We start from the raw sequence: 27,136 nt of genomic DNA, 5'->3' as shown, positions 1-27,136 counted from the left end.
TTTCATCTGTTTCTTTTGTATTTGGGAAAACTACATCATTTTGTTGTACTCTCTTTAATATATAGAAGGGAATTAAAAAAATAAAACTCATAGCAAAACAATACTTCATGTTGCTATACTTTCTCTAATTATGGAGAGAGAAAGAAGTTACTTTTTTTATAATTGAAAAGTTGGCGAATAAGATCGTCTCCTTTAGAAATATCAGAATGTATCAATTAAATTACAAAACTCTTGACAAAAAAAAAAAAAAAAAATCACTCCTCCGCATAAAACAATGCTATTTTAGTATAATAAATGTCAATTAAACAATTTTTTTCCCTTAAAATAACTTATTAAAAATAAAAAGTTGAGGTTTAATTTTCAAGAGATCTTTTTTTTTTAATTTTAAATAATAATAACTTATTATTATTATTATTATTATTATTAAATGGAATTAAGATTTTGATTTTATAATGTACTAGTTTACTACTTTTGATTTAGTGGAGTATTTTGTTATTATCAAAAGAGTAATATATCATTTTGCATATGTTTTTTCTTAATTAGATTAGAAATTAAAGTTAAACAAATTAGTCGTTTGTTAAATCTCACTATTAATAGTAATAATTTCAGACAGAGAAGAGAAGGGAAGAGAAGAGAAGAGAATGACGGTGTTTCACTTCTTCAACTGCGCAATCCTCACATTCGGCCCCCACGCCGTTTACTACTCCGCCACTCCCTTGTCAGTTTCCGTTCACTTTTTAGAATTTACATCTGTCTTCTTCTATTCATATTATTATTAATTTTCCCGATCTGTTACATTTCCGGAGCTCAATTCTATGTTATAATGGAAACCCTAACTAATTACAATCCCGATCTGACTATGCAACCCTAACTTTTTCTTCAAGTTAATTCTACTAATGTTAGCCTTTTGATTGTTCCTTCAACTTGAATTGACTCATTGTTTTTTAAAGAAATAGTTATCTGTTTTGTCAATGTGTAAATTTGTTTTGCACTGATAATAAATATGCGTGTGCAGATCCGAGTATGATACGCTCGGTACCTCTATTAAGGCAGCTCTTGTCTATCTCGGAACAGCTTTAGTAAAGGTTCGACATCGTTGTTATAGATGCAACTTCTAGCTTATGTTTGGTTTTTCCATGATGAGCTATATGTTGTGCTAATGCTTTCAACCACAAATTTTTTATTTTTTATTTTTTTGGTGTGCAGCTTGTTTGTTTGGCAACCTTCCTAAAGGTATCCGAGAATGATAGCTTTGATCCATACCAGGTACAGAATAGTTTTATTTATTGAATCCAAGGCTTATGAATTTCACTTGTAGTGGATTCCAATAGGGCAATCTTCTGTTGAATCAAGGATATTCTAATTTTGCTATGGAATGTAGATAAGTTGTAAAAGTGAAGGGTGAATAGATAAAAAGGATATAACTCTCTCTGTCTGTGTGTGTTTGGGGAGGGCACGGGGGGTTGAGAGAGAAAGAGATCTACATATAATGAACTTTTTGAATTATCATATAAATTTGAATGTTAAAATCCATCTGAACTTATGTCTCCCACTAATCTCTGAATCTGTTGGTTTTCTCTGCAATTTTTGCACGTGGATGGATTGAATAATCTCATATCTATATTAGTTGTTGGTGTATATTGGATGGAGAGAGAGAGAGAGAGAGAGAGAGGTGCTGGAATTACTCAAATTTAAGTTAACTAGTCTCTAAGTTAGCCAAACCAAACATCTTAAACCTCGAACTTTAGAGGATACCAGATTTCTGATAGATATACTTATCAACGGTGTTTAAGGATCTGGATGAAACAATGAAAACAGTTAATGGTTATACTCCACAACTTTGTCCCACTCACCCTTCACAAGTCTCTGTCTCCACATACAGTTCCCCCAAAAGAAAGCCCTAAGCTACCAAAGAAAAATATGGCAAAAGGATCTGCTCAGGAAACCCCAGATCTGTTGCCATCCTTAAATGCTTCAGATTCTATGTAACTGCCTCCCCTGCCACTGCCTATGTGCTCCACCTCCGCCACTGCTGCCGGTTCACATTGGCTTTCTCAGTTTCAACCAGTTTTGATATTGGTTTACTAGATTAGGCTGTTGTTTTGTGGTATCGGGATCTAGTTGTGACTGGCATTTGGGTGTGGTGGTTTGGTGTCTTAAGATTTATATATATATATATATATATATATAGATGTAGGTATATTAATTTGGGTTGGTTTGGAATTTGGGACTTCGGTAGAGATGAGGTTGTTGGTAGTATAGGTTTTTTTTTTTTATGGAGCTTGTGTTTTTGTAGAGTGGTTATGGTGTTTGGATTTGGGGATGTGTGTGGGGGTTTTGTATTTGGAGAAGAATGAGTGGAAGATATTAGGTTTATTCCTCCTTAGGTCTAAACTTTTCTTTCAGATTCATCTCAAAGAAAATTTCAAACTAAAGAAAGTGGTTTAACCGCTTCTTCTTCTTTTTAAATTAAGAAAGTGATTTGGTCCAAGGCACGTAATCATTTTCCATCATTCACAGCAAATTGAAGTGGGACGAAGGGTTTAATTATATCATTTTTGATATCTCACAGATCAATAACACCATAATTAAAACTACAAGGGGTCTGTTTGCAATTGATCAACCCAGGGGGTCTTTTTGCATTTTGCCGAAAAATGGATATGGAACATGGTAATATATTCAAATGCTCATTAGGAATTTTCATTTTTCAGGGTTCATGTGCATCACATCTGGGAGAACTATTTCTGCTAATAACAAAAACCAAGTGGCCAATGAGCTCTAGCTTAACTGGCACCTTTTCCCTTTACAAGTGTTAGGTGGAGGGTGAGGTCGTAGGTTCAAAATGTAACTTACCAATAAAAAAAGTAATAATAATAATAATAATAATATCATAACAAAAACCAGGTGATTTTAAGCGGTGGCTTTGGAGGCCTTCTGTCAAATGCTTGAATATACAATTCTTGATTGCTCTTTGGACTTTGGGCAATTGTGAATAAATAAAGCTCCAGTATAGTGTAGTTATTTTTGCTTTGAAACATTAATTTTCTTTTGTATTGACTATGAGTTTGAGTTGTTAACCTTAAATAAATAATGCCTTTCATTTTCAGGAACTGCTGAAAGCTCTGATTGGTTTTGTAGATGTTGCTGGGCTATACTTTGCCTTGACTCAGTTGACTCACAGGAACATTGCTCAGAATCATAAATTTCAAGCAGTTGGACTTGGTGAGTAAAAGATTAAAATATCTATTTTAAAAATCAGTTGCTTTTTCTTTGAATTCTAAATCAATTTTCAAGCATTTGTCGTCTTTGAATATTATTTTTTGTGACTGCATATTTGTCAACTTATTAGGGCTATGACACCTTTTCTCCTGTTGATAGGGTGGGCTTTTGCTGACTCTGTTCTGCATAGATTGGCACCTCTCTGGGTTGGCGCTAGAGGACTAGAATTTACATGGGATTACATTTTGCAAGGCATTGAAGCAAATGCGAATCTGGTATATATATTTCTTCTTGTTTCTCATCTATTTTCCATTTTCTGTGGCAGCTTCAGACTGTATCCTTAGTTTAGTTCTAGACTTCTAGCTTAGGGGTTTTGGACGGATATCCAGTTTGACAGTCCAAAGATTTAGGGGTTTCGTGCATTATATTGTGTATTTGGCAGAATGCAATGCTCAAAGTTTTGAGGACCATAAATGGATGATTCCTGAGCTTAAATTTTTTTCTCTTCAAAACTTTGTTTGATTGGATGTTACACCTAGGCTCTTTCTCTGTGTTTCTGAATATACTTGATCTTTGTACTCTGAGAGCATGATTTTATTGTTCCCACGTACTCCCTGTGTACTTGGGCCATTTCTTTCAACAATAAGATTGTTATTTATCAAAAAATATTGGCCAGATTCCAGGAGATTATAGGTCATTTTGTTGATGTAGAAACTTGGCTGTTCTATATAGCTTCTGACAATATCCGTAGTTCCAGACTTCTAGGTTAGTGCTTTTGGGCAAATGCATCCAGTCTGAAAGTCCAAAGTATTCATGTAATGATTTTGTATTGGTCAGATTCCAGGAGATTGTAGGTCATTTTGTTTTTTGTTTTTTTGTTTTTGATTAGTGATTTTAGGTCTTTTTGTTGAAGAGAAACTTGTCTGTTCTATATTTTAAACTGTTATTTGCATTTTGAGTAAGTTTCTGTGTGTTTGTTGGTTACTTTTTCTGCCATTATCGGTTTTTTTGAATCTTTTTGAATTCAGGTGTTGAGTATATCCCTAGCTGCATTGGGATCTTTGATTTGGCTCCGGAAAAACAAACCCAAGACACTGATTCCCATAATATATGCATGTGCAGTGATTGTGGCAACCATGCCATCTATCACAAGGTATGCTCCTCAACATTCCTCACCAATGTCTCATTTAGAAGTTTGGGTGTACTTTTGCGTGGAAAACAATTGAATTTGAACCATTATTATCACACATCGAATTTTGGTTTACCTTAACCATGATTAAATCACTTTCATAAACTTTTATAATCCTAGCTTCCTTACCAGCTACTCATTACTCATTATGTGTAGTGTAACTCCTATAGCAAAATGCACTCTTATGTGTATTCATTCTGTTTATGCTTGCCCCCCCCCCCCCCCCCCCCTCCCCCCCCTCTCCTGTTTTGCAGCTATCTGAGGCGAGGTTTGGGCTGGCATTTTCCAAAGGTGGTTGGCTTTGAACTGTTCACCTCACTTGTGATGGCTTTTATTAGTTGTCAGCTCTTTGCTGCATGTCAGAAACCCTCCGCCTAAAGAAGCCTATTGTTACCCCTCATATGGCAGACTGTTTGTCAAAGAAAGGTCTTCAAGGCGGCTTAATTCTCAACGTCACCTAGATTTGATTACTCATTCCCCCTAAGGTGGCTTAGCTGTTTTGCCTGAGGTTCTCATTATTTTTAATTTGGTCTGTAGAAATTGTTGGTCTATTTTCTCTGTAGATGTAGACACTCGAGTACACATCTTCGAAATAGATTTTCTGCTGGGTAACCTCGGTAAAATTTGCTTGGATAGAACTTATCAAAATTTTGGATGAAAATTGAGTTGAGTAAGCTTTACATTCCATCATCCATGCCTTAACTTTGTGGACCATCCATCCTTCAAGCAAAATGGACTTAACAACATTAAACTATTGAACTTCTATTTGTGTTTCATGGACAAGCCTGACCATCTTCAGAGGCAGGAATGGACATTATATCGTTGATGATAGAAATGGAGAATTGGAATACGAAGTAAGTTTTGTATCAAATAGGTAATTTATGGGAAATATTAATTTTTTGTTCATTCAATTTCATTCTTTTCAAAGCATTACTTATAAGAGAGTAAAGGCAACACTTCACTTTAAGAAAATAAATGAACTTAAAATATCAATTTTATCTATATTTTGAGAAAAGATGATAAAAAATGAATAATAATAGGAAGTTATATTTATTTATCATTCTTTCTTTTATTAAACCATAAAACACACTTAACCAAAAAAAAAAAACCCATAAAGGCATAATCTAACCAATTGCAGTACATTCAATCTTTTTGTCAACTCCCAAGCATTGTGCTTCCTTTTTAGCTCCTGCTCGAAATATATGAACTTGCATCACAGTTTGCGTGACAAACTCAAAAATGAAGGTGTCACCTGCTCCAATCTTATTTCCTTTACAAAAGTCAGGCCAACCATTTGTCATGTTCAAAAACCCATCAGCCACCAAATCAAGTCTAACGGGCCATGGGCTTCCAGTTGGATCAAGAAGCATTGCCCTCTTCTTGCTAATTAGGTCTTTCTCGATAGCTACGAACTTTGGAATCGTCTGCAAATTTGAAGCATATACACAAACTTTAAGCTGTTAGACATAGCTGTATCAAGACAAGAATATTTTATTCTTACTAAGCAATGTGTTAAGGAACTATACACTAAACTCACCATGTAGTATTGGCTATACCAAGTCCAAGTTGCAATAAAGTATGAGTTTTCTGATTTGAATGAACATATTGACTTCATTCCTGGTTCTTCTATATTATCGTTAATAAATTCCTCGCCAGACTTACTACATCCAGCTAAACACCAGGAATAAGACATAATTACACATATGATATGAGAGATGCAAATTAAGAATACTATGAATTTTATTACATAATCTTAAAATCATATTAGCATATTTATGATTACTTTTTATAATAAAATTTGTAATAATATTAGCATATTTCATATAAATTTTTTACAATAAAATATATAATAACAATAGTATTTTTAATATGATAGTGTAAAAACATAATAATCAAAAGAGAAACAATAAGAAATAATTTAACTCACAAATTATTTTGTTGGAGTTGGTTGCTTTTTGTCCAAAGCTCTCTTTGTAACAATCAGGTTTGAGTTCCTCAATGATGGTGTTTTCTTGAATTTGTTTTCCTTTCTTCATAAAAGGAATTGGATATTCTTCTTCCCTCTTGGGCTAACCTCACATCCTTCTCGCATGTATTTCTACCATATATCTTGACTTTGAACGTTGAACTACCATCGTATTTGAAAACAAGGAAATCCCCTATGTCCAAAGAATTATCTTTCACAAAGTCATGCCAACCACTCCAAAAGAACAAGCCATTGTTCCCTCTCTTTTCCACTCGTACTATGTAAACTTTTCCAGTTGAGTTTCTAAGCAAGCATTTGGAAAGTAACCTACCATTAAAGTTCTTGACAAAAGCAGGTGGTATACGCTACATATAATTGAGCACAAGTCAATTAAACAGAACATATAAACTCAAGAAAATTTATTTTGGAAGGCAGATGTAGGGGAATCAAAGTATTCTTACTTTTATTTTTATATATAATAGTTGAGAAAGAAATGATATTTGAATTTTAGAAATCTTTGTTAGCATTCTATCAATCTAAGAAAAGAAGCAAGGTACATTACCAGTTGCTCAGAGAAGTCACCAATAAGGACCTTGAAAAAGGATGGTTTACTACTTTTGTAACACTCTGGCTTTAAAGCCATTAAGAACTCTTCAAGAATACGAACAAACTCAAACCCAAATGTTGATACTTTAGGTTCAAGTGTTAGGCCTAAGCAATTGAGAGATAACGAGATTCCACCCCTAGTTAGCTTTATATACAACAAGGCTTCTGAGATTGTTTTTGAGAAGCTCAATGGTTAATTTAAGTGCATAGTTCATGCATCTTAGTTTCACGGTGGTTCTTTATTAATAGGGAGTGATTTTAATGAATCAAGAAAACAATGTATAGAGGCAAATCAAGGCCACGTCAAGAAACTCTTTGGTGAGTGCAATTTCTTTTGACATGTACTAATAACAATTAACAAACACCATTTTCTGTAGTGTCTATTGCCTCTTCCTGTTCCCCTAATTTTGCATTAGCATGTAGTTAGGTGAAATGAACACAGTAATCAGACTAATTCGAGGAACGGAATTTAAAACACTAATTTAAGCAGTAACATTAAAACAGGGTTTCAATTATCCCCCCAAAAATAAAAAAAAAAATTCAAACTCCAACGAATGGAAAAGTAGGTAAAATGGAATGAGATCTACCATTGAAATGTGTTGCAACATTGAATTAAATAAATAATGACATTACCATCCGATTCTCATTTCAATTTTATAACGACACAACATTGCATTCCATTCTAATTTCAATATTTTATTTTTAATTTTTAATTCAAGGACTGAGATCAACCATTGAAATGTATTGCACTTGGTGAAATCAAATCTTGATTAAAACATCAAATCTTAATTTGTTTTAATCGAGCAATGTTAGGGACACAAACATTTTCCCAATCTTCAACTATTCAACTATTCACATGGCATGTTGTGATTGAAATGACAATTTCACTTGACACCACCACGTACATTACTTTTATTTACACAAATCACAACATACCACCTCAACAATTATTTAGAATTTTGTGTTGCTACTCGCTAGGCAGATTGTTTCAAAGAGTGATATCCAACCACAAAGCAAAATTATATAATTAGAGAGGAGTCACAGACTCACAGTGCATTCCACTAAACATATTAACACTAAACATATTAACAAAAACAAGGGTCACTAAACTACTAATTACTAAAGTCCCCTTGAAGCATCCGCAATAACAGTAAGTAGTCTGGCAATAAACTTAATTGAGTGCACAAAAGGCTAGTATGTTACATAAAGTGCAGTCCACAGGTAACAGAACAATTTTCCCTCCTCAGATATTCTAGACCACAATGAGGTTGCACATCTTGTATGAATTACAAGCTTCTGCTTCAGTGGATCTTGATTGAATTTTTCCTACCCCTTTTTCGTGGTGGAGTCAATAAAGTCCGAGGGCTAATCTCTTCAACAACCCGGAAAATGCTAACATCCAGGATAGTCGAGCCATCCATTTGACCAGCAGGCTTGAAGAGGCAGACATCAAATTCCTCAAGGTTGTTGTCTATAACAAAATGTTTCCACCCTCCCGTAATCCCTCCATACCCACGAACTCGATTATGGTTATACCTGGCTCGCCATGTATCCTTTTTAAAACGTAGATGGATTTCTTGGTTTTCCAGTGAGAGATGATTCGTCGCCCATTCTAAAGGGATGTACTAATCAAGCAATAACACAAGAACAATTAAGCATATTCATTGAACACCAAGACAAATTTTCAAATAGCAACACGTATATCCATTTTAAGTGAGAATTTTGTTCAATATTAAGCTGATAATGTAGAAGCAATACATGAAAAAGGACAAAAGTAAACACAATGACAAGATTAGCTATATAATCAAAGTTTGCAATAGAGAACACTTACCACAAAGAATCTCTTGTATACATGTGTGGGTCGCATAACAACAAGGTAGGTATCATCGCTTGATGCTGCTTGGGCCAAAAGCAAGGCATTCTTGATCTCATCTTCAGATACAAGCCTTCTATTTGACGAATATTGCGGGCCTTGTGGCCAATTCTTAGAGACGGGTGAACATTCAGCATCTGAACCATTCATAAACAAAATACTTCTATCAAACCAATATATTCTTGAACTACACAGTTCGTTGTTCAAGGATAGCAACTAGCAAGGTACTATAATAGCCACATGCAGCTAAAAAATAGTGGGAAGGGGCCTACAAGGTAATTCCATATCAAAAATAGATAAGCGTAGTATCATATGTGTTAAGAGGTTTACCATCACTTGCAGCGGACTTCACTCCCTCTCCACAAGTAGCAGGTTCCTTGCTCCCAACACTCCTAGCACTCTGCCGGGTCCTTTTATTACTGACAAGAGAGATGATACATTGTTCTGAAGGCACTGTGACACTGTCATCACTTACATAGTTCAAAGGTGAAGGGCATGCAACACCATCATCCAAAGGGGTATGAACATCATCAATAGAACCTTCCCTTGTTTTTTTCTTTGTCAAGCATCCATTGTCCTGTTCAGTTGGCCCACATTTTCTGACAAAATACGAAGCCCCTTTCTCACACAAGTTCTTTCCATCAAAGATTAAAACGTCAAATTGTGACCAACCATTGTACCTAAAGACCAATAAATCAGTCTCTTCCAAAGAATGATCCTTGACAAATTCTTGCCAACCATGGTTAAAGAACAATGTATCATCAATAGTCTTCAATTCTACATCCCATGTTAAACCACTAGGACCTTTAAGAGTCACACTTTGAGGCAGCTTCTTTTTCATATTGTCAACAAATTTTTTGGGGATGGCCTGCAATGTCAATACAAAAATAAGCAAACTAGACAATTGAGGACAAAGCTGCAAGAGAGGGGCAAAGTGTTGCAAGAATAACAAACCAGAACTTGCACTAACTGACCAAAATGTGAAACATTCCCAGCAAGATATAACCTCTACTAAAATTCATCAATTGTAGCAAAGATTCACTGAAAACTAACTCAGGACTTCTATCCAAAAAGAAAAAGTAACTCAGGACTCCTTGACTCCATGTTCTCTAAAAGAGAATAAGCCCCCATTCATTTTGAATTTATGGTCCGTTTGGATTGAGGGAGAGGGAGGGGAAGTAGAGTAGAGTAGAGTATATTTAGCACAAAATTAGCTTATTTTTAGCCAACTCTATTCTACTCCCCTTCACTCTCCCTCCTTCCCCCCTCCATCCAAACAGGCCATTAGGATTCTCTCTTTTTTTATGACCAAATTCACAATGAAGATCTTATCTTTTGTAAATCCTAAAATGTCACATCATTCAAAATTTCATTAGTAACTGATTTTAAATAATGTAACCCCACGCGCTCCTCAGGATTTTGGGAAAAGAAAATCTTCACCATGGATTAGCTTTTGTTCATTTCATAAGCAAATACAGAGGTTCTGTGACATAAAATACCGATGTGCTTCTAACTTAGAATGTGCTTAATTTGAGTCCAAACTACATTTAAAAATGACTGAAATCATGTTTTTACAAACAACCAAAACCCCCCCCCCCCCCCCCCCTTCCCCCAAATCATTTATTTTTTCTTTTCACTGTAACTGGGTGCACAAAAATTAATATATATATATATATTCATAACACTCTAAACAAAGAGCTACCAAGCAGAGAACCCCAAAGCTTCCAATTTTTCCATGGAAAAAAAAGGACCTTTTACATTCTAAAAGGCATGTTCAACAACCTTTTTTAACGACCATGCAAAAGCTACCACCTTTAGTGTTTTTCACAAACATAAAATTTCATAGGTCCGAAAAGGTAAAAAAAGAAGCTTAAAAAACTTACAAGCTGGCGATCATAATCACCGAGGAGATACTGAGAGAAGTGAATTGTTTGGAAGCGGGTCCAATAGATTTCCTCTGCCCATTTGCTCCAATCTTTGCATGTTTCTCCCATTTCCACTAATCAATGGCTCTGGAGTCAAAAATCAAAGATAAAAAGTCAGGCTTATAATTATATCTATAAAAATAAACCAAAGATAACATTTTTAAACACAAGAAGCTCCAGACATTGAAAGATCAAAGAAGATTAGACCCACTTTAGCAATTTACTTACCAGAAGCAACACCCACCTCAAAAATTGAAGAGAATTTTTTGCAACAAGTGAAAGAAACTGACTTTACTAGTACACAGAGAGAGAGAGAGAGAGAGAGAGGATAGACGAACCAGGTACAGTGCAAGTGCTAGCTCATTTTTTTTAGCACTAGCATCAGCCGTTCCTTAAAAAAAAATTTTAAAAAAATTAAAACTATTTTAACGTATAAAAAAGCCATCTATTTTTACATATTACTTTACGATACATGCTACTTCAATCTATTATTACTTTATTTTAAATTTTTTTTATTCTTTCTTTCTCCTTTTTAATTCTTTTTGGCTCCCAGAGGCCCAACGTCACACACTCACACTTAGGGGTGTGCAGAAAACCCACCGACCCGTCAAACCCGACCCAATCCGACCCGACCTACCGGATTGGGTCGGTTTTTAAGGTTTGGTGGATTGGGTTGGGTTACCAAAAAAATTATTATAGCGGGTCGGGTTGGGTTTGGGTCATAAAATTACAAACCCGTCAAACTCGACCCGACCCACCCATATTTAATATATATTTTATATTTAATAATTTAAAAAAAAAATCAATTGTAGGGCACTTTTATATATATATATATATATATATATATAAATATATATTATATATTTAATAATTTGCATTTCCTCAATTCCTTCTACTAATACTAATTTAATATATATATATTATATAATTAATAAATTTTTTTAAATAACCAATTCTTCCTATCCTATATAAAAGCCAGTTAGTTCACACAAATTCTAATAAATTACTATTATTGTTTAGTCATTAGTTTTGAGCCTTCAAGGAGTTACATTGATACTAATCTTTAGGTTTTTTTTAATATATTAATATTTATTTTTTTTTTCTACTCAATTTAATAATAAATAAAAAATTGTCAAACCCATGGGTTCAACCCGACCCACGTGGGTTGGGTTGGGTTGGGTTGGGTTGAATTTTTTTTGACCCACCATGGTAGGTTGGGTCAAAAAATTCCCTCAACCCAACCCAACCCGACCCATGCACATCTCTACTCACACGTACACAAACAAGAGAAGTAATAGCCAACAATCAATGGAAATAGAAAAAGTCTGATAACACAACAAAAGGCACAATTTGTGTCACAACTCACTTATGTGACGAGTTGTGATTGGTGAAAAGGTGATGGTGGGTTATATGGAGACACCTCTCCACCAACCACAACTCGCCACATGAGCGAGTTGTGGCACAAATTGTGTCTTTTGTTGTGGCATTGGAACCACTCACGAAAATAACTGAAGAAAGAGAAAAAGTATGAATAAAAAACCTTAAAATATTAATAGCATGGTTGTTCGTACGATGCTATTATTGGAACGTCCCTAAGAGCACTCTCATCAGGTGTGCCAAATGCCAAATATTTGGCATTTGGCACACCAAATAACAAAAACCACCCTTCATCAGCTCTTCCAGATCTCAAAAAATTTAAGGCATGGCTACAGTACCGTCTCAAATATGAGACGGTACGGAGACAAATGCTATACACTGTTCACCTTATTTAATCCATTTTTTCTCTCTCCTTCTATCAGATGTCTCTCATGTCTCTCCGTCTCCTTCTCTCGCTCTCTCTGTTCTGGCATGTCTCTCCCTCTACATCTCTCGCTCTCTCTGTTCTGGCCCTCTCGCCATCGCCGATCTCACCACGCCGATCTCGCCATGCCGAGAGACAGAGACCGCCCGGCTCGCCACAGATCACGACCCACTTTGCGACGAAGAGGAACTCCAGTGTGAAGGACACCGTGGCCGGAAGTAAAAACTTCCATCAGCGACGGCGACAGAGGCGGTTTGGGATGTGGGTTTGTTTGATTTGGTAGATGGATGTGGGTTTGTTGAATTTGTCTCTCTGGTTGTGTTTTTCTTTTTTTTTTTTTGTTTTTTTTTAGGTGGCGTTGGTGGCCGTCGGGGTTGTTGCCTGTGGTGGCCGTCGGTGTTTATGCCGGTTTGGGATGTGGGTTTGTTTGATTTGGTGGATGGATGTGGGTTTGTTGAATTTGGTCTCTCTGGTTGTGTTTTTTTTTTTTTTTTTTTTTTTTTTTTTTTGAGGTGGCGTAGGTGGGTGTGGGTTTGTGCCGGTGGTGGATGTCCGGTGGTGGTGTGGGTTGTGCCGGTGATGGATGTGGGTTTGTGCCGGTGGTGGGTTTGGGATGTGGGTTTGTGCCGGTTTGGTCTCTCTGGTTTTTTTTTTTTTTTTTTTTTTTTTTTTTGAGGTGGCATTGGTGGCCGTCGGGGTTGTTGTCGGTGGTGGTTGTCGGTGTTTATGCCGGTGGTGGCCGTTGGTGATGATGATGAAGATAGTGATAGGAATAGGGAGGGGGTAATATATTATTTTAATGTATAGTAAATATTATTTTAATGTATAGAATTGTAGTATAGAACATCTGATAAATGATATGATGTAAAATAATGTGTTAAAATGATAAAGTTGGTTTTTGATGTGTCAAAATGGCATTTTTTTTTAGAAAGCTAATGGGAATGCTCTAAGCAAATGTCAAATTTATTTGGCATACAGAACACCGCATACAGCATGTTTTTTAGTATTTGATGAAATGCCAAATTTTTACATTTGACACACTTAGAGCATTCTCATCAGCTCTCTAAAAAAAATGTCATTTTGACACACCAAAAACTCACTTTATCATTTTAGCATATCATTTTACAACATATCATTTATCAGATGTTCTATACTTCAATTCTATACATTAAAATAATATTCACTACACATTAAAATAATATATTACCTCCTTCTCCCTATCCCTATCCCTATCACTATCATCATCATCATCATCATCACCAATGGCCACCACCGGCACCTCAAAAAAAAAAAAAAAAAACACAACCCGTAAATGTCTTTTTTTCTCTCCGTTTTTGTCTTTTTTTCTCTTTCTGGTCTCTGCTTCTTTTTCCTTCTCTCTTTTTTTTTGGTGTACTTTTTCCTTCTCTCTTCTCCTTCTGCCTCCAACCCTCACCAATCTCTCGGCTCCTATGGCGGCTCCGACTGGGAGCGCCACGTCACTCGCTCGACTCACCGTCGCTCCAACTTCGGCCTCACCGGTGTCGCTGGCTTCTTCAGAACCCAAGTCTCCATGGCCCTGAAGTGACGAGGCGACGGTCTCGACAACTTCAATGGGTCTGTTCGCCGATCGGGGTGGGTGATGATGGTGGCTGGGTGTGGAGTGATCGAGTGATGATAATGATGATGGTTGGGTCTGTTCACCGATCGGGTAGTGATGATGATGGTGGTTGGGTCTGAGAGAAAGAGCCAGTGAGAGAGAGAGAGATGGGTTGCAGACGGAGAGCCGGAGAGAGACAAATGATGGAGGAGAGAGAAAAAATGAATTAAATAAAGCCAAATAGTAATAGCATTGTTGTCCGTACCATCTCATATTTGAGACGGTACTGTAGACATGTTCCAAATTTTTTGAGATTTAGAACAGCTAATGAGGGCTTGTTTTTGTGTTTGGTGTGTCAAATGTGCCAAATATTTGGCATTTGGCACATTTGGCACACCTGATGGGAGTGCTCTATGTTAGGACTTTTATAAAAAAACAAAAAATATTAAAACCTAAACTAAAAGTGTAACGATTCATGTTCACGTGTCGGGTTCATTTTATGTCGACTCATGAGTATTTAATTATATGAGTCAACACAATCTCAACATGTTTATTAAACGGGTCAATATTCCTCAACTTTAATACGTAAATAAATCAATCATGTCAACCCATTTATCATATTTTATCAATATAAAAAAAATACAAATTTTAGTTTTAACCCATTGATCTGAACTATGAAAAACAACCTATAGGTTTTTAAATATAAAATTCAAAAATGATGAGTAAATGCATCACAAAATAATTCATTCAAACCTAAAAAAATCAAAATATTACAAATAATCAATCACAAGATGTCAAACAAAATAAACCACTACAACTAATAAGTTTATATACCTAGAGTTTTGAAGGGTATATTGGTGAAATAGCATTTAGTTAAATAGGTTCGATAGGTTTCGTGGGTTGGACACAAATACGATACATTTGTTAAATGGGTTAGTCATGTCAACTCGAATATGATATGAACTCATTAAGCCTCAACCCTTTGTGTCATGTTCGTGGATCGCGTTGGATTTTGTCACCCCTATAGGGCACCCTACAAGCTTTCACACTATTCGCAATACCTGAAGAGTTTTTTGGCTTGGATAGAAGAAATTCTTGCTTTCATTGAAGATGTTTTTCATTCTTACTACGATATTAATAAAATACAAAACACCATTCTTCTCCAAAAATAAATATATAAATAAAAGAGATGAAAACCTAAGCAAATCTAATCTACTCCTTTTTTTTTTTTTTTTGGCTGAGAGCAATAAAGCTAATCTACTCTAAACGGCACAACGCAGAAAAATCAAAACTAAATTATGCATTAGCAAGTTCTAGGCTAATTTTTAGGACCATAGCTCATACAACACATAAAATGTAAGACTCCGGTTCAAGAAATATTGGCCCAATATAGAACAATGAAAGTAAGCTTAGTCTTTTGTTTTGTTTTTTGTTTTTTGTTTTTTTTTTTGTTTTTGGCAATTATCATTTTGTTTTGAATGTATTAGCTTCTGCTTGGTTGATGAGAGAATTGAATGAAAGAAAAGAAATTTAAAATTTGAATCTTTTGCATTGGTTCTATTACTATTAGGCTTGCTGGGATTTGTATTTCTTTTTGGATAAAGTTTTGCTACAAAATTAGTTATATCCCAAGACTATAAACTCACTCAATAAAATAAATATTACAACATATTTTGAAAATTTAACCATTGAATTACACCTTCTTTACGCTCTTAATACACATGTTAAACTTTGTGTCAATCAGATATTATTTACCATATAATCTACAGCTTATATTTTGTGTATAATTTTAAATTATAAAAACTTGCAATTTAAAAAATTTATTGATAACATAGCTATTCATCTTTAATTTTCTTGAAATTTTGCAAGTATGGAGGATATAAGAAGAAGATGTAATCCAACTGTGGATTTGTCAAAATTCATTTCCAATAAAAAGATATTAAGTAAGTTTGTAACCTAAGGTTACAACTAATTTTGTAGCTAAATTTTGTCCTTTCTTTTTCATGACACGGTTAAATTCAAATGAATGCATTCCACCCAAAGTAATTTGTTTATTGCATGCTTACAAGTGGCAAATACATCATATACATGTTTTCTAATTTATTTATTTTTCATGTGAAAAAATACAGATTGACCAGACCTAACCTGCAACCTAACTCGCTTCTAACCTATGTAAGATGACCTATTTTTAACCTAAACTCGTTTTTGAATCAACTCGACTCACTTGTCATATCTAACTTTAATTACCTCTACAAAAGTCACCCCACCCAAAGATGCCCCTAAATTAATATTTGAAAAATAAACTATTTATTTAGTGTTAATAAATTTTTTTTTAAATGCTCAATTATCACTTTCAATTGTGTTGTTTTCTCGATGACAAGCTTCACTTCATCTCTCAATGTTTTTTTTTTTTTTTTTTGGAAACATCTCTCAATGTATTAAGTATTCATATTTGAACACATTTGTGGCGTGCTTTACAATAGTAAGTATCGCTTATAATCTATCATTTCTAAATTTTGGATGAAACTTTGATATATAAATTATAAAATAAGCTGCATGGCATCATATCATCTTGGCAACTTTATGAAAAAAATTATAATCATTTACTATGTGATTTAGAAAATCAAAAATTCTCCATAAAAAACTTCTTCTAATTGTTAAAATCACCAACAAAAAATGCATTACGTCATGAAATCTCATATGGTTTATTAAAGAAAACTACGATCAGGGACGGAGCTAGGAATCGAATCTTGGGGGGCAAGCTTAATGTAAGCTCATTCACTTTCTTTATAACGCTACAATGAAGTATTACCAATTTCATTGAAGTAAAACCATTATTTATTTATTTTTAAGATGCTACGTTATTTTCGTGTCTTACAAATATACTTTACTAGAAATTAATCCCTAACCAAAAAAAACCAAATAAATATGCCCCACGAACCTAAACAAAAAATGTAAATGAAGTTTAAAGTAAACAAATACTTAAAAAAAAGTTAACAAACAAAAAATAGTGTCAAGTGAAAAAAAACATGTTATTTACAGTTAGTGGGTTACAGCCATTACCCATTATCTTGGTTTTAGAAAAAAATTATTTTTTTGTACAACATTTTCAAAGCTTTTCACGTGCTATCTTAGTTATAAATCAAATCACAATTAAAAAATTTTCTTATTTCTTTTTAGAACTTACTACTTGAAGTCTAAAAACCATGGTTTTAAAAATCAGTACAGTAAAAGAATAAAAAATGGGCTAATTATTGATTTTATGGTTGGATCGGGGTTTGACCAATGGTTAGACCGATAACGGCATAAATAATTTAATTATTATTTATTTAAATTATATAAATAATTTTTAATTTTTAATATATTAAAACTAACAAACTAATAGTAATAAATATGTTTTCTTAAAAAATAAAATAAAATAAAATCATATAAGTATATAACATCTTTTTAAAGAATTTAACACAATAACATTACAAAACAATCATCCTTAACATAATAAACTTTCAACAAAACTAAATAAATAAGTTCATTAGTCATTACATTTACATCCAAATGGAAAATAACAAATAAATTCATTACATCCAAATAGCAAATAAGTTTTAAAGTTTCAAACAAACAACTACTAAGTTTTAAGATCCAAGCCTCATTTGTTACAAAGAAAATTGAAATAAATATCATCATGTGAACTAAATGCTCCACCACTAGCATCATTATCATCATCCTCATTCTAATCTTCTTCATCTTCAACTTGAATAGGATTATTTTCATCTCTAAATCTGGGAGAAGCATCAAGTTCATCATCAAATGATTCCAAATTGATGTCATCATCATCCTCAATCACTTCATTGTCCATATCTATACAAATTCCAAAACAAAAGAACAATAGAAATCAAAATCAAAAGAAAAGAATATTAATTATTACCTGATGAAGTCAAGAGAAATCCAAAAAAAAAAAAAAATCGAGAAAATCATGTAATCAAGTAATCATAACAAAGAAAAGAATATTACCCGACATCGAGAAGCAGAGAGTAGAGAGGGCGAGGGCAAGATCGTGAGAGTGAAGGAAAAAAAAAAAATGTAATCTTGTAACCTTTCCTTCAGACAGATAATCTTGTAGCCTTACCTTTCCAGACAGACAATCTTGTAACCCTTTACAGATTTTACTTTGTAATCTTGTAACTCTTCAGACAGTGTTTATTTTCAAAGCTTGTAAGAAAGACCGTTTGTTTTCAAGTATAATCAAAGACAGAAGTATTTTCAAGTAAGATTTTATTTGTTTCAGTTTCCATATTCCATACCCTGTTTTAATCTATTTTGACTATATCTATTTTGCTATTCTCTTCTTTATCAACTATTTTATCATTGTTTATGCTTCTACATTACTGCTGTGCTCACTCCTGGGTAGTCAATGGTATCAGAGCCATGGATGGTAGGTGTATGAGTTTTATTTCTTTGCAATTAAGAAGTTACTAGGAACTTATATTACTACATAGCCACTACTTGCTCCTTGTTAGCGTTGGTCAGCCTAGAGACTCGTTGGCAAACCATAGTTTCGCGTTGGTCAGCCCCTTTGTTGTAGCCGACGGACAGGCGTTGTTTGGGTGGTCCCGCAATGGAGTTTCCCGAGGAGGTGGTCCTGATAGCAAGGATACCAGTGGTTAGTAATAGTTCCGCCAGTAATTATTAATTGCTTAGAAAGAGAATAAATACATTTATCAATTCATCATCTGTTTGCTTGTTCACACTTAGGCTAGGCACACACTAATTGAAACATGGACTATGATGATATAGTTTATGATGAAGGTTATAGCATGAAAGATATAGATGATAATTGGTCAAATAGTGATATGGATTATGAAACTGATTCTGACAGTGAAATTGATGATTATAATTATAATGGTAAAACAAATAATTGGAGTAATTTAACAGGAGATAAAATCAACCGACAGAATAATAACCACAATAATAGTTTTTTGGACAGAATTAATAGAAAATTGGAATCCTTGGAAAATATTGATAGATTTGCTATATATACTAAAGTTGAAAAGAAAAATGATAGTTTTTTGGACCTCTATGAAAGAATGACAGATTTAATTTCACATTTTGAAAAAGATATAGAAATTGGACCCCATCATAGATCATCCTTTACAGAAACTATGACAGATTATTGGTATATAAATAGTGATTCAAAAGAAGTTATAAATAAGAATTTACAGATGTTAGAAACAACTGACAGTAGAGATACAAAAATTAGCCCTATTAAGGAAAAAGCAACACGTATAAAAGATAAAAGTACTATAGAAAAAGACAGACTAAAAGAAGTTTCTAGTTCAGTACAAATTATATGTAAAGAGCTAGACACAGATAGACAAAAGAGCCTAATAGAGACAGACAAGAAAGAATCTCTACATGAGAAGATAATAGATAATAATAAAGAAATAATAAAAAAAGGAATGGTAAAAAAGATGAAAGAAATGTTTGAACGACAGAATAGAGAAGATGTAGGAAAAGTGATAGACATAGTACAACAAAGAAACATGACAAAGAAAGAGTTAAAAAATGATAGTCCTAGAAATAATGATGATAGCTTGAAAGAATTACATGAGAGACAAAATAGTAAAGATGTAGAGAAAGACATGCCAAAAGAAAATAGTAGTAAGAAATCACTACGTAGGAAGATAGAAATAGAGGAAAAGATGAGACATGAAAGACAAAAAGAAAAAGTCAACAATGGTGGGAAAAATAGTTATGGTAATTTAAAAGAAAAAGCAAATAGTGATAGTGTAGTAAAAGCAAAAATGGAAGTAAAAGACAGAAGGAGTAATAGTTTTAAAGAAGAAATTGATGAGAGACTTAAAACAATTGACGGAACGGAAAACCACCGTTTAATAGAATTGGCTAAAAAGATAGAAATTTTAAGTTTACCAATGGAGACAGACAGAAAAAGAGACATAACAGTTTTAAATACTACAGAATTATCAGATAATGAGAAAACTGACAGACATGTTAATAATATTATTTGTCATAAATGCAAAAGATATGGACATACTAAAAAACAATGTGACAGACATAATAGAATTACTAAACAAATTAGTAAATTAGAATTTGAAAAAGATATTATAAAAGAATTGATGGAAATATTTAATGTTAAACAAAAAGAGATAGATCAAGTAAAGAAAGAGTTAAAATCAACCAACCCACTTAAAATTAATAAGAGAAAAAGAAAACAAAAAGACATAATAATAAAACTGATAGAAAATCTACCAAATCATTATAAAGACAAGAAAGAATATTTATTAAAATTGAAAGACACTATAGAAATACCTATTGCTTGCATTAAGTGCAGGAAATATGGTCACCATGTTACGGATTGTAAAAAGAAAGAAAAAGACAAGAAAGAAAAGGTAAAAATGAAATTAGAACAAGATGGTGTAGAGATAAAACCAATAGCTCTACTGACAGAAGAAGAAATGGTAAAAAAGGAAATTAAAGAAGAAAATCTGACAGACATAAATGAACATAATATTGTAGAAATAATAAAAGAATTTTCTAATCCCATGATAGACCCCCTTGTTCCTCCTACAGATAAAGAAGTTATAGATATTAATGTTTCAAACAATAGTAATAAATTTGATAGACAGAATTTCTTAAGTATAATTGACAGAGTAATTTTTATAAAATGGCATACAGAAATTACTTTAGAGTTTTCTTTGACAGAAATTGCTTTGACAGATTCAGGTGCTGATATGAATTATATACAAGAAAGATTAATACCCTTACAGTGTTATGACAAATTATCTGACAGATTCATTCAGGCCAATAGAGAAAAACTGATAATTAATTATAAAATACCTAATGTTCATATATGCCATGACAGAATATATTTTGAGACAGCCTTTGTTATTAAAGACTTTCCTTCTAAAATTATTTTAGGAACTCCTTTTATGGCTTTAATTTATCCTTTTTTAGTGACGGATGAAGGAATTAAAACTAATATTATATTCTTTAAATTGATTTTACCACTTGTCTTGACAGAAATACACTCTTCCAAAAAGGTTACTATTTTAACAGATATCAACGAAAGAGGAATCTATAGAATTGAAAGAAGTTTGTCATCTTTAGAGACAGAAATGCTACTTGTTAATCAATTGACAGAAAATGACAAAAAGAAAGATAAACAAGACAAAGAGACAGAGATATGTTCTTATTCTCCTATTGCTTTCTTACATAAAGTCCAATCTACAGAAGAATCCATAAAAGACGGAGATATGAATATAGTCTTTTGTAATCAATATGCATGGACTAATAGTATATGGACTGACAGATGGCAATTTGAGACTATTGCCCCCACACAAAATATAGATGGAACAATTATTTCTTTTAATAATAATGACAGACATACTGATAGACTGATAGAGGTACTAAATGACAAATGTACACCCTTTATAGCATCTTTAAATATTCATATAACAGATATTTTAATAAAAGAATCTTTGACAGACTCTTCTTTATTGATCATTAAAGAAAATATTAATTGGGGTAATTTCTTGAATAATGACAGATTTAATTTCCCAACAAGTAGAATTAATCCCTTGACAAATTCTCCTATTAATGAAAGACTTCACGAAGATAGAATCATACTAGATTTAAGAAATACTCTAAATCTCATTTGCCTTGACAGATCCCATCATGACTACTCTAATATTATTGCTACTCAGCAAGAGCACAAAAGTGTGCAAAGAAAAGTTTGTTTTATAAATGTTGTTTGCTTTCTAAATGCTTTTATTACTTTTCTTGTAAAAAATTTCAAAAAAGTTTCACAAAAAGACAGAGACAAAAGAATTTCAAAAGAAGTTTTGACAGAAAATATTTGTTCCAAATATAATCCTTTTCCCAAAACCCAATTGCAGACTACCATGAGTAAAAGATTCTCTCAGAAAGACAAGGGCAAGGCACCAGCGGTGCAACCCAAAGGTACCCGAAAACCTTCAGTAAAAATTTCGGAAATGCATGAAGGCGTCTCGAAAGAGACAATATCCCTTCAGGATACACTGCTAACAGAGGCAATGTATTCATGTGGTGATAAAAGTGTAATTCTGCAAAAAGTACCCGACAGTGATTTTATGTTTCAAGACGGAGAATTTACAGACCTTCCTTTTCATATTAAACTACTTCTTGATAATTTACAGACAGCCTTTACCCTCAGACAGAAACCCTTATTCCAAATGACCCTTCAGGCTTTGGAATTACATCTTGTTAACACTGGTGCAGTTATTGAAGCACTTAGTTGTCAACTCCCTGGCAAGGAGGATGGAGATTCAAGCTCCACAATGACAGAATCACAGTCTCTAAAAAGCTATCTTATGGGAACAAGCTTTTCAAAGCTCCACCCTAAGATTCAGCAAAATACGAGACTTGCCATCACAGCTTTACTTCCTGAAATTCAACAGAAAATATTGACTCATAAAGCTCTAACAAGTTCTTATGACAGATGGATTCATCTTTTCACAGTATTAGTTTCTACAGCAATTATCAGGACAGAAGATATGACAGACGATACATGGCTATCTCATAAAGCTACATGGTATAAAAATTTTGGAAACGCAGACAGAGTTTATGAAGGACTAGGAGACAGATAAAATCCTTACCCGGGATTACTTATCAATACAGAGACAGAAGATCCAGGAATTTGTGATCCTTTTTGGCTATCTGAAATGCTAGAAGCTGGGTTTATCAACAAATTAACCATAACTTCTGCAGATCAGATCAGTTTATTTCCTAATGTCATCCGAGAAGCAGCCATACAGATTGGAGGACTTAATTATACGAAATTACTAATCTGGAGTACTCTTCCAGCCTGGAATAATAGCTATTATATGGAAGTTCAACCAGCCCACATTTTAGTTCTTATCCATGATTGGGGTTGTATCCCTGAACATAATTGGTATATAGGAGATACTTATTTATCACTTGATGATCCAGGTACTCTGGCTCAAGAATGATCTAATTTCATGAGTAACAAGATTAATGATGTACAGAAAGAATTAGACAGAGAAGACTTCCACTTATATGGCTACACCAACAGGATAGCTGTATATGGTCCAAGACCTTCAGCAAGAAAGCTTATTGGGCAAAGAAAGATTGTTAAGGATCCCATATTAATGACAGCAAAGGATCGTGGTCCTATTTACCGTCTTATTTCATATTGTGCCCTATGTAATAGTTATGGAGTGTACCACGAGCATGATGAGGACAACTCTGATCTGCTAGATTATGATAACTACGCAGATACAGATTGATAGACAAAAGGCACAGACAGACAGAATACTCTTCCGACAGATAGCGATGACAGATTACTATTCATCGACGACAGATCACTATTCACTAGAGACAGATCACTATTCACCGACATACATGGATAGCTTCCAGACAGATCCATTACAGTCCAGAAAAATACAGACAGATCCAGAAAGATATTTTGACAGAATATTATTCACATGCAGATAGACTATTCAAGATAGACTTTTGACTTTTACTGTTCAAGATTCCACCGACAGATTAACTTGAGTTCACTTCACTTAACTCAGGTTACTTTTGAAGACTTACCATGGTTCACTTTATCTATAAATAGACAGACTTCGAAGACAGAAGATAGGTTCAAATTTTAGGTTCAAAAAATTAAAGGTCCATTTCCAAGGTCCAATCCCCAAAAAGACTTTTAGCTTTCCTTTTCCCTCTCCGAAAGACTTTTGTACTTTACTTTCTTTTGTAATCTTGTAACCTTACCTTTCCAGACAGACAATCTTGTAACTCTTTACAGATTTTACTTTGTAATCTTGTAACTCTTCAGACAGCTCTTATTTTCAAAGCTTGTAAGAAAGACAGTTTGTTTTCAAGTATAATCAAAGACAGAAGTATTTTCAAGTAAGATTTTATTTGTTTCAGTTTCCATATTCCATACCCTGTTTTAATCTATTTTTGACTATATCTATTTTACTATTCTCTTCTTTATCAACTATTTTATCATTGTTTATGCTTCTATATTACTGCTGTGCTCACTCCTGGGTAGTCAATGGTATCAGATGGTATCAGAGCCATGGTTTTAAAAATCAGTACAGTAAAAGAATAAAAAATGGGCTAATTATTGATTTTATGGTTGGATCGGGGTTTGACCAATGGTTAGACCGATAACGGCATAAATAATTTAATTATTATTTATTTAAATTATATAAATAATTTTTAATTTTTAATATATTAAAACTAACAAACTAATAGTAATAAATATGTTTTCTTAAAAAATAAAATAAAATAAAATCATATAAGTATATAACATCTTTTTAAAGAATTTAACACAATAACATTACAAAACAATCATCCTTAACATAATAAACTTTCAACAAAACTAAATAAATAAGTTCATTAGTCATTACATTTACATCCAAATGGAAAATAACAAATAAATTCATTACATCCAAATAGCAAATAAGTTTTAAAGTTTCAAACAAACAACTACTAAGTTTTAAGATCCAAGCCTCATTTGTTACAAAGAAAATTGAAATAAATATCATCATGTGAACTAAATGCTCCACCACTAGCATCATTATCATCATCCTCATTCTAATCTTCTTCATCTTCAACTTGAATAGGATTATTTTCATCTCTAAATCTGGGAGAAGCATCAAGTTCATCATCAAATGATTCCAAATTGATGTCATCATCATCCTTAATCACTTCATTGTCCATATCTATACAAATTCCAAAACAAAAGAACAATAGAAATCAAAATTAAAAGAAAAGAATATTAATTATTACTTGATGAAGTCAAGAGAAATCCAAAAAAAAAAAAATCGAGAAAATCATGTAATCAAGGAATCATAACAAAGAAAAGAATATTACCCGACATCGAGAAGCAAAGAGTAGAGAGGGCGAGGGCGAGATCGTGAGAGTGAAGGAAAAAAAAAAAAAAAAAAAAAAACACTTCTTCACAGCTTCAAACACCAAGAGGATGAGAAGGGGAAAAAAAATTTCAGAGGCATGCGTGAGGTAAGACCGTGAGAGTAAGGCAAAGAGTGTGAGGGATATTCATGATTTCAGAGAGAGTGAGCTTGAGTTGAGTGAGGCAAAGAGCTTGAGACCGTGAGAGAGGCGCGAGATGAGGCGTCAAGTGTGAGAGATGAGAGTGTTTAGGAGAGGCGTGAGTCTTTAGGGTTAGTTTTTAGCCAAAACGACGTAGTTTTAGGCTAGGAAAAGGACAAAAAAATCCCAACCAGTCAGTAACCGGTTCGACCATGTCGATTCTCGGTCTCTAGTTGAACTGGCCGGTTTCAAATTTTTCTGGTTTTTAAGCTATTTTTGATTTTTAGCCATAATTGGACCAGATTGAAGGCCGGTTCCCAGTTGAACCAGTCGGACCGACTGATCTGATCCGTTTTTAAAACCATGCTAGAAATCAAATCAAATCATAATTAAACCATCTTTTGTTGTGTTCATTAATTCCTTAACTGTTAGATCTAAGAAGTTCACTATTGTTGCATCCATACACTGCTCGATCTCAGAAGCTCATCAGGTTCGACACTCATTGTCAAGAGCTCAAGTCTCAACACTCAAGCTCATAGTTGCTGCATCTTTCACTCTTTCTGTCTCTCATGTTTAGTTTAGGTTTTTTTTTTTTTTTTTTTTTTTTTTTTTGAAATTTGATGGAATGATTTGGTATGTAAGATTCACATTGATTTTGTTTCAAATATTTTTAAGGGTTGGGCTAATCTTTTGGTAAAATTTGTTGATTGGGCTAAGTTTTCTTTAACTTTTATTATTGATTTTGTTGTTGAGTTAATATTTTTGGGCTATCTAATTTGTTTTTTGAATTTTAGACCAGTAATTTTTTTATGGACCTTTTCTTTTCTTTTTTTATGAGTCTTTTCTTTGGTTTAAAGGGGCAAGTTTAATTTTATTGAGTCAAATTGCTAAAAATTAGGTAGTTATATATATACTATTGATTTAAAAAAAAAAAAAATTAGGGGGCTATTGCCCACAAGCCAATGAATGGCTCTACTATGATAAATAGTCATATCTTTATCCAGAAAATATTCAAATCAAGAACGAAATACCATTAACCTACGAAGGTTGAAAGCTATATCTATTACTATATCATTATAGGTCCATCTTCTAGTTAAAGAAAGAAACAATTAGGTAAAAACAAAAACAAAAACATAACAATACCAAACGCATAGACCAAAAAAAACACACCAACACAATCTTTTATAAAACTTTTCGGTCCAAACTCCAAAGTCTAAACCATATATATTTATAGTATTAATAAAAGAAATTTAAAATTTCATTGGATGCCATAGCCCCCCCTTTGTATGAGAATAGTTCCATCCCCTCGTTGCAATAAAGAATGATATTTCTGAATTCTTAATTGCCAGTGCTTCCTCATCATCACTAACAGTAACAGGTTCCTTGCTAGACATATTATATTCGCCTAGACACCGGAAATAGCACATAAGTTCAGATATAATATATATATATATATATATATTTTTTTTTGATGTTGCCGAAAAATCAACAGTAAGCTACATGCTTCACATGTGCTCGAAACAACACCTGCACAACACAAAAAGAGAAGACCTCGTAGAGAGCATCGGTGTGGTGCTAGCCAAATACCTTCCGAAGGTCAAGTTAGAATTTCTCACAACTCTAGAGTGTCAGAGCGGGTAAATTATGCGTACCTTGGTTAGTGAAGGTATTGGGGCTTTTATAGTAGAAAGAAGTTGACCTCTTTTCCTTGGCTTAGAAGTCTTTTTCATATAGAAATCCTCATGAGCATATTTTTTAGAATCCTTTCCTTGTAGGAGTCTTTTTTGTTCAACATTGGGCGTGGAGCACAAGAAATTTCCTTATACGTATGCGTGGAGACCAAGCTTGGGTTACGTTAGAACCGTTAGCCTAGTTCCTCCCTTCATCATGGCAGCGTCATCT

General features: G+C 33.6%; 3 protein-coding genes across 5 annotated transcripts; 1 reads left to right on the top strand and 2 right to left on the bottom strand.

The window, feature by feature from the left end:
• The first annotated feature begins 553 nt into the window (after positions 1 to 553).
• LOC126712125 (uncharacterized) lies at positions 554 to 5,095 on the top strand. Its single transcript, XM_050411341.1, has 7 exons — positions 554 to 718; positions 1,016 to 1,085; positions 1,207 to 1,266; positions 3,108 to 3,222; positions 3,379 to 3,494; positions 4,248 to 4,372; positions 4,663 to 5,095. The coding sequence occupies exons 1-7, from the start codon at positions 642 to 644 to the stop codon at positions 4,784 to 4,786; spliced, it is 687 nt and encodes a 228-aa protein (XP_050267298.1). The 5' UTR covers positions 554 to 641; the 3' UTR covers positions 4,787 to 5,095.
• Positions 5,096 to 5,499: 404 nt separating this feature from the next.
• LOC126694121 (B3 domain-containing protein Os12g0591400-like) lies at positions 5,500 to 7,017 on the bottom strand. Its single transcript, XM_050390190.1, has 5 exons — positions 6,937 to 7,017; positions 6,421 to 6,739; positions 6,336 to 6,377; positions 5,946 to 6,079; positions 5,500 to 5,832 (listed from the first exon to the last, which is right to left on the bottom strand). The coding sequence occupies exons 1-5, from the start codon at positions 7,015 to 7,017 to the stop codon at positions 5,533 to 5,535; spliced, it is 876 nt and encodes a 291-aa protein (XP_050246147.1). The 3' UTR covers positions 5,500 to 5,532.
• A 944-nt stretch (positions 7,018 to 7,961) lies between these two features.
• LOC126712124 (B3 domain-containing protein REM16-like) lies at positions 7,962 to 11,175 on the bottom strand. Of its 3 annotated transcripts, none has more exons than XM_050411336.1 (5): positions 11,007 to 11,175; positions 10,737 to 10,865; positions 9,184 to 9,721; positions 8,812 to 8,990; positions 7,962 to 8,605 (listed from the first exon to the last, which is right to left on the bottom strand). In XM_050411336.1, exons 2-5 carry the CDS (start codon positions 10,845 to 10,847, stop codon positions 8,282 to 8,284), a joined length of 1,152 nt encoding a protein of 383 aa, XP_050267293.1. In that variant the 5' UTR covers positions 10,848 to 10,865; positions 11,007 to 11,175; the 3' UTR covers positions 7,962 to 8,281. The 3 variants fall into 3 exon arrangements, with proteins under 3 accessions (XP_050267293.1, XP_050267294.1, XP_050267297.1); XM_050411337.1 differs by having other exon boundaries at positions 11,023 to 11,160; XM_050411340.1 differs by having other exon boundaries at positions 11,117 to 11,158.
• Between the last annotated feature and the right edge of the window lie 15,961 nt (positions 11,176 to 27,136).

Source organism: Quercus robur, chromosome 2 (assembly GCF_932294415.1).
Source record: "Quercus robur chromosome 2, dhQueRobu3.1, whole genome shotgun sequence".
NCBI classification, from domain to species: Eukaryota; Viridiplantae; Streptophyta; class Magnoliopsida; order Fagales; family Fagaceae; genus Quercus; species Quercus robur.
The sequence above is the reverse complement of the archived record's forward strand: the minus strand, read 5'-3'. Positions and strand labels throughout refer to the sequence as shown.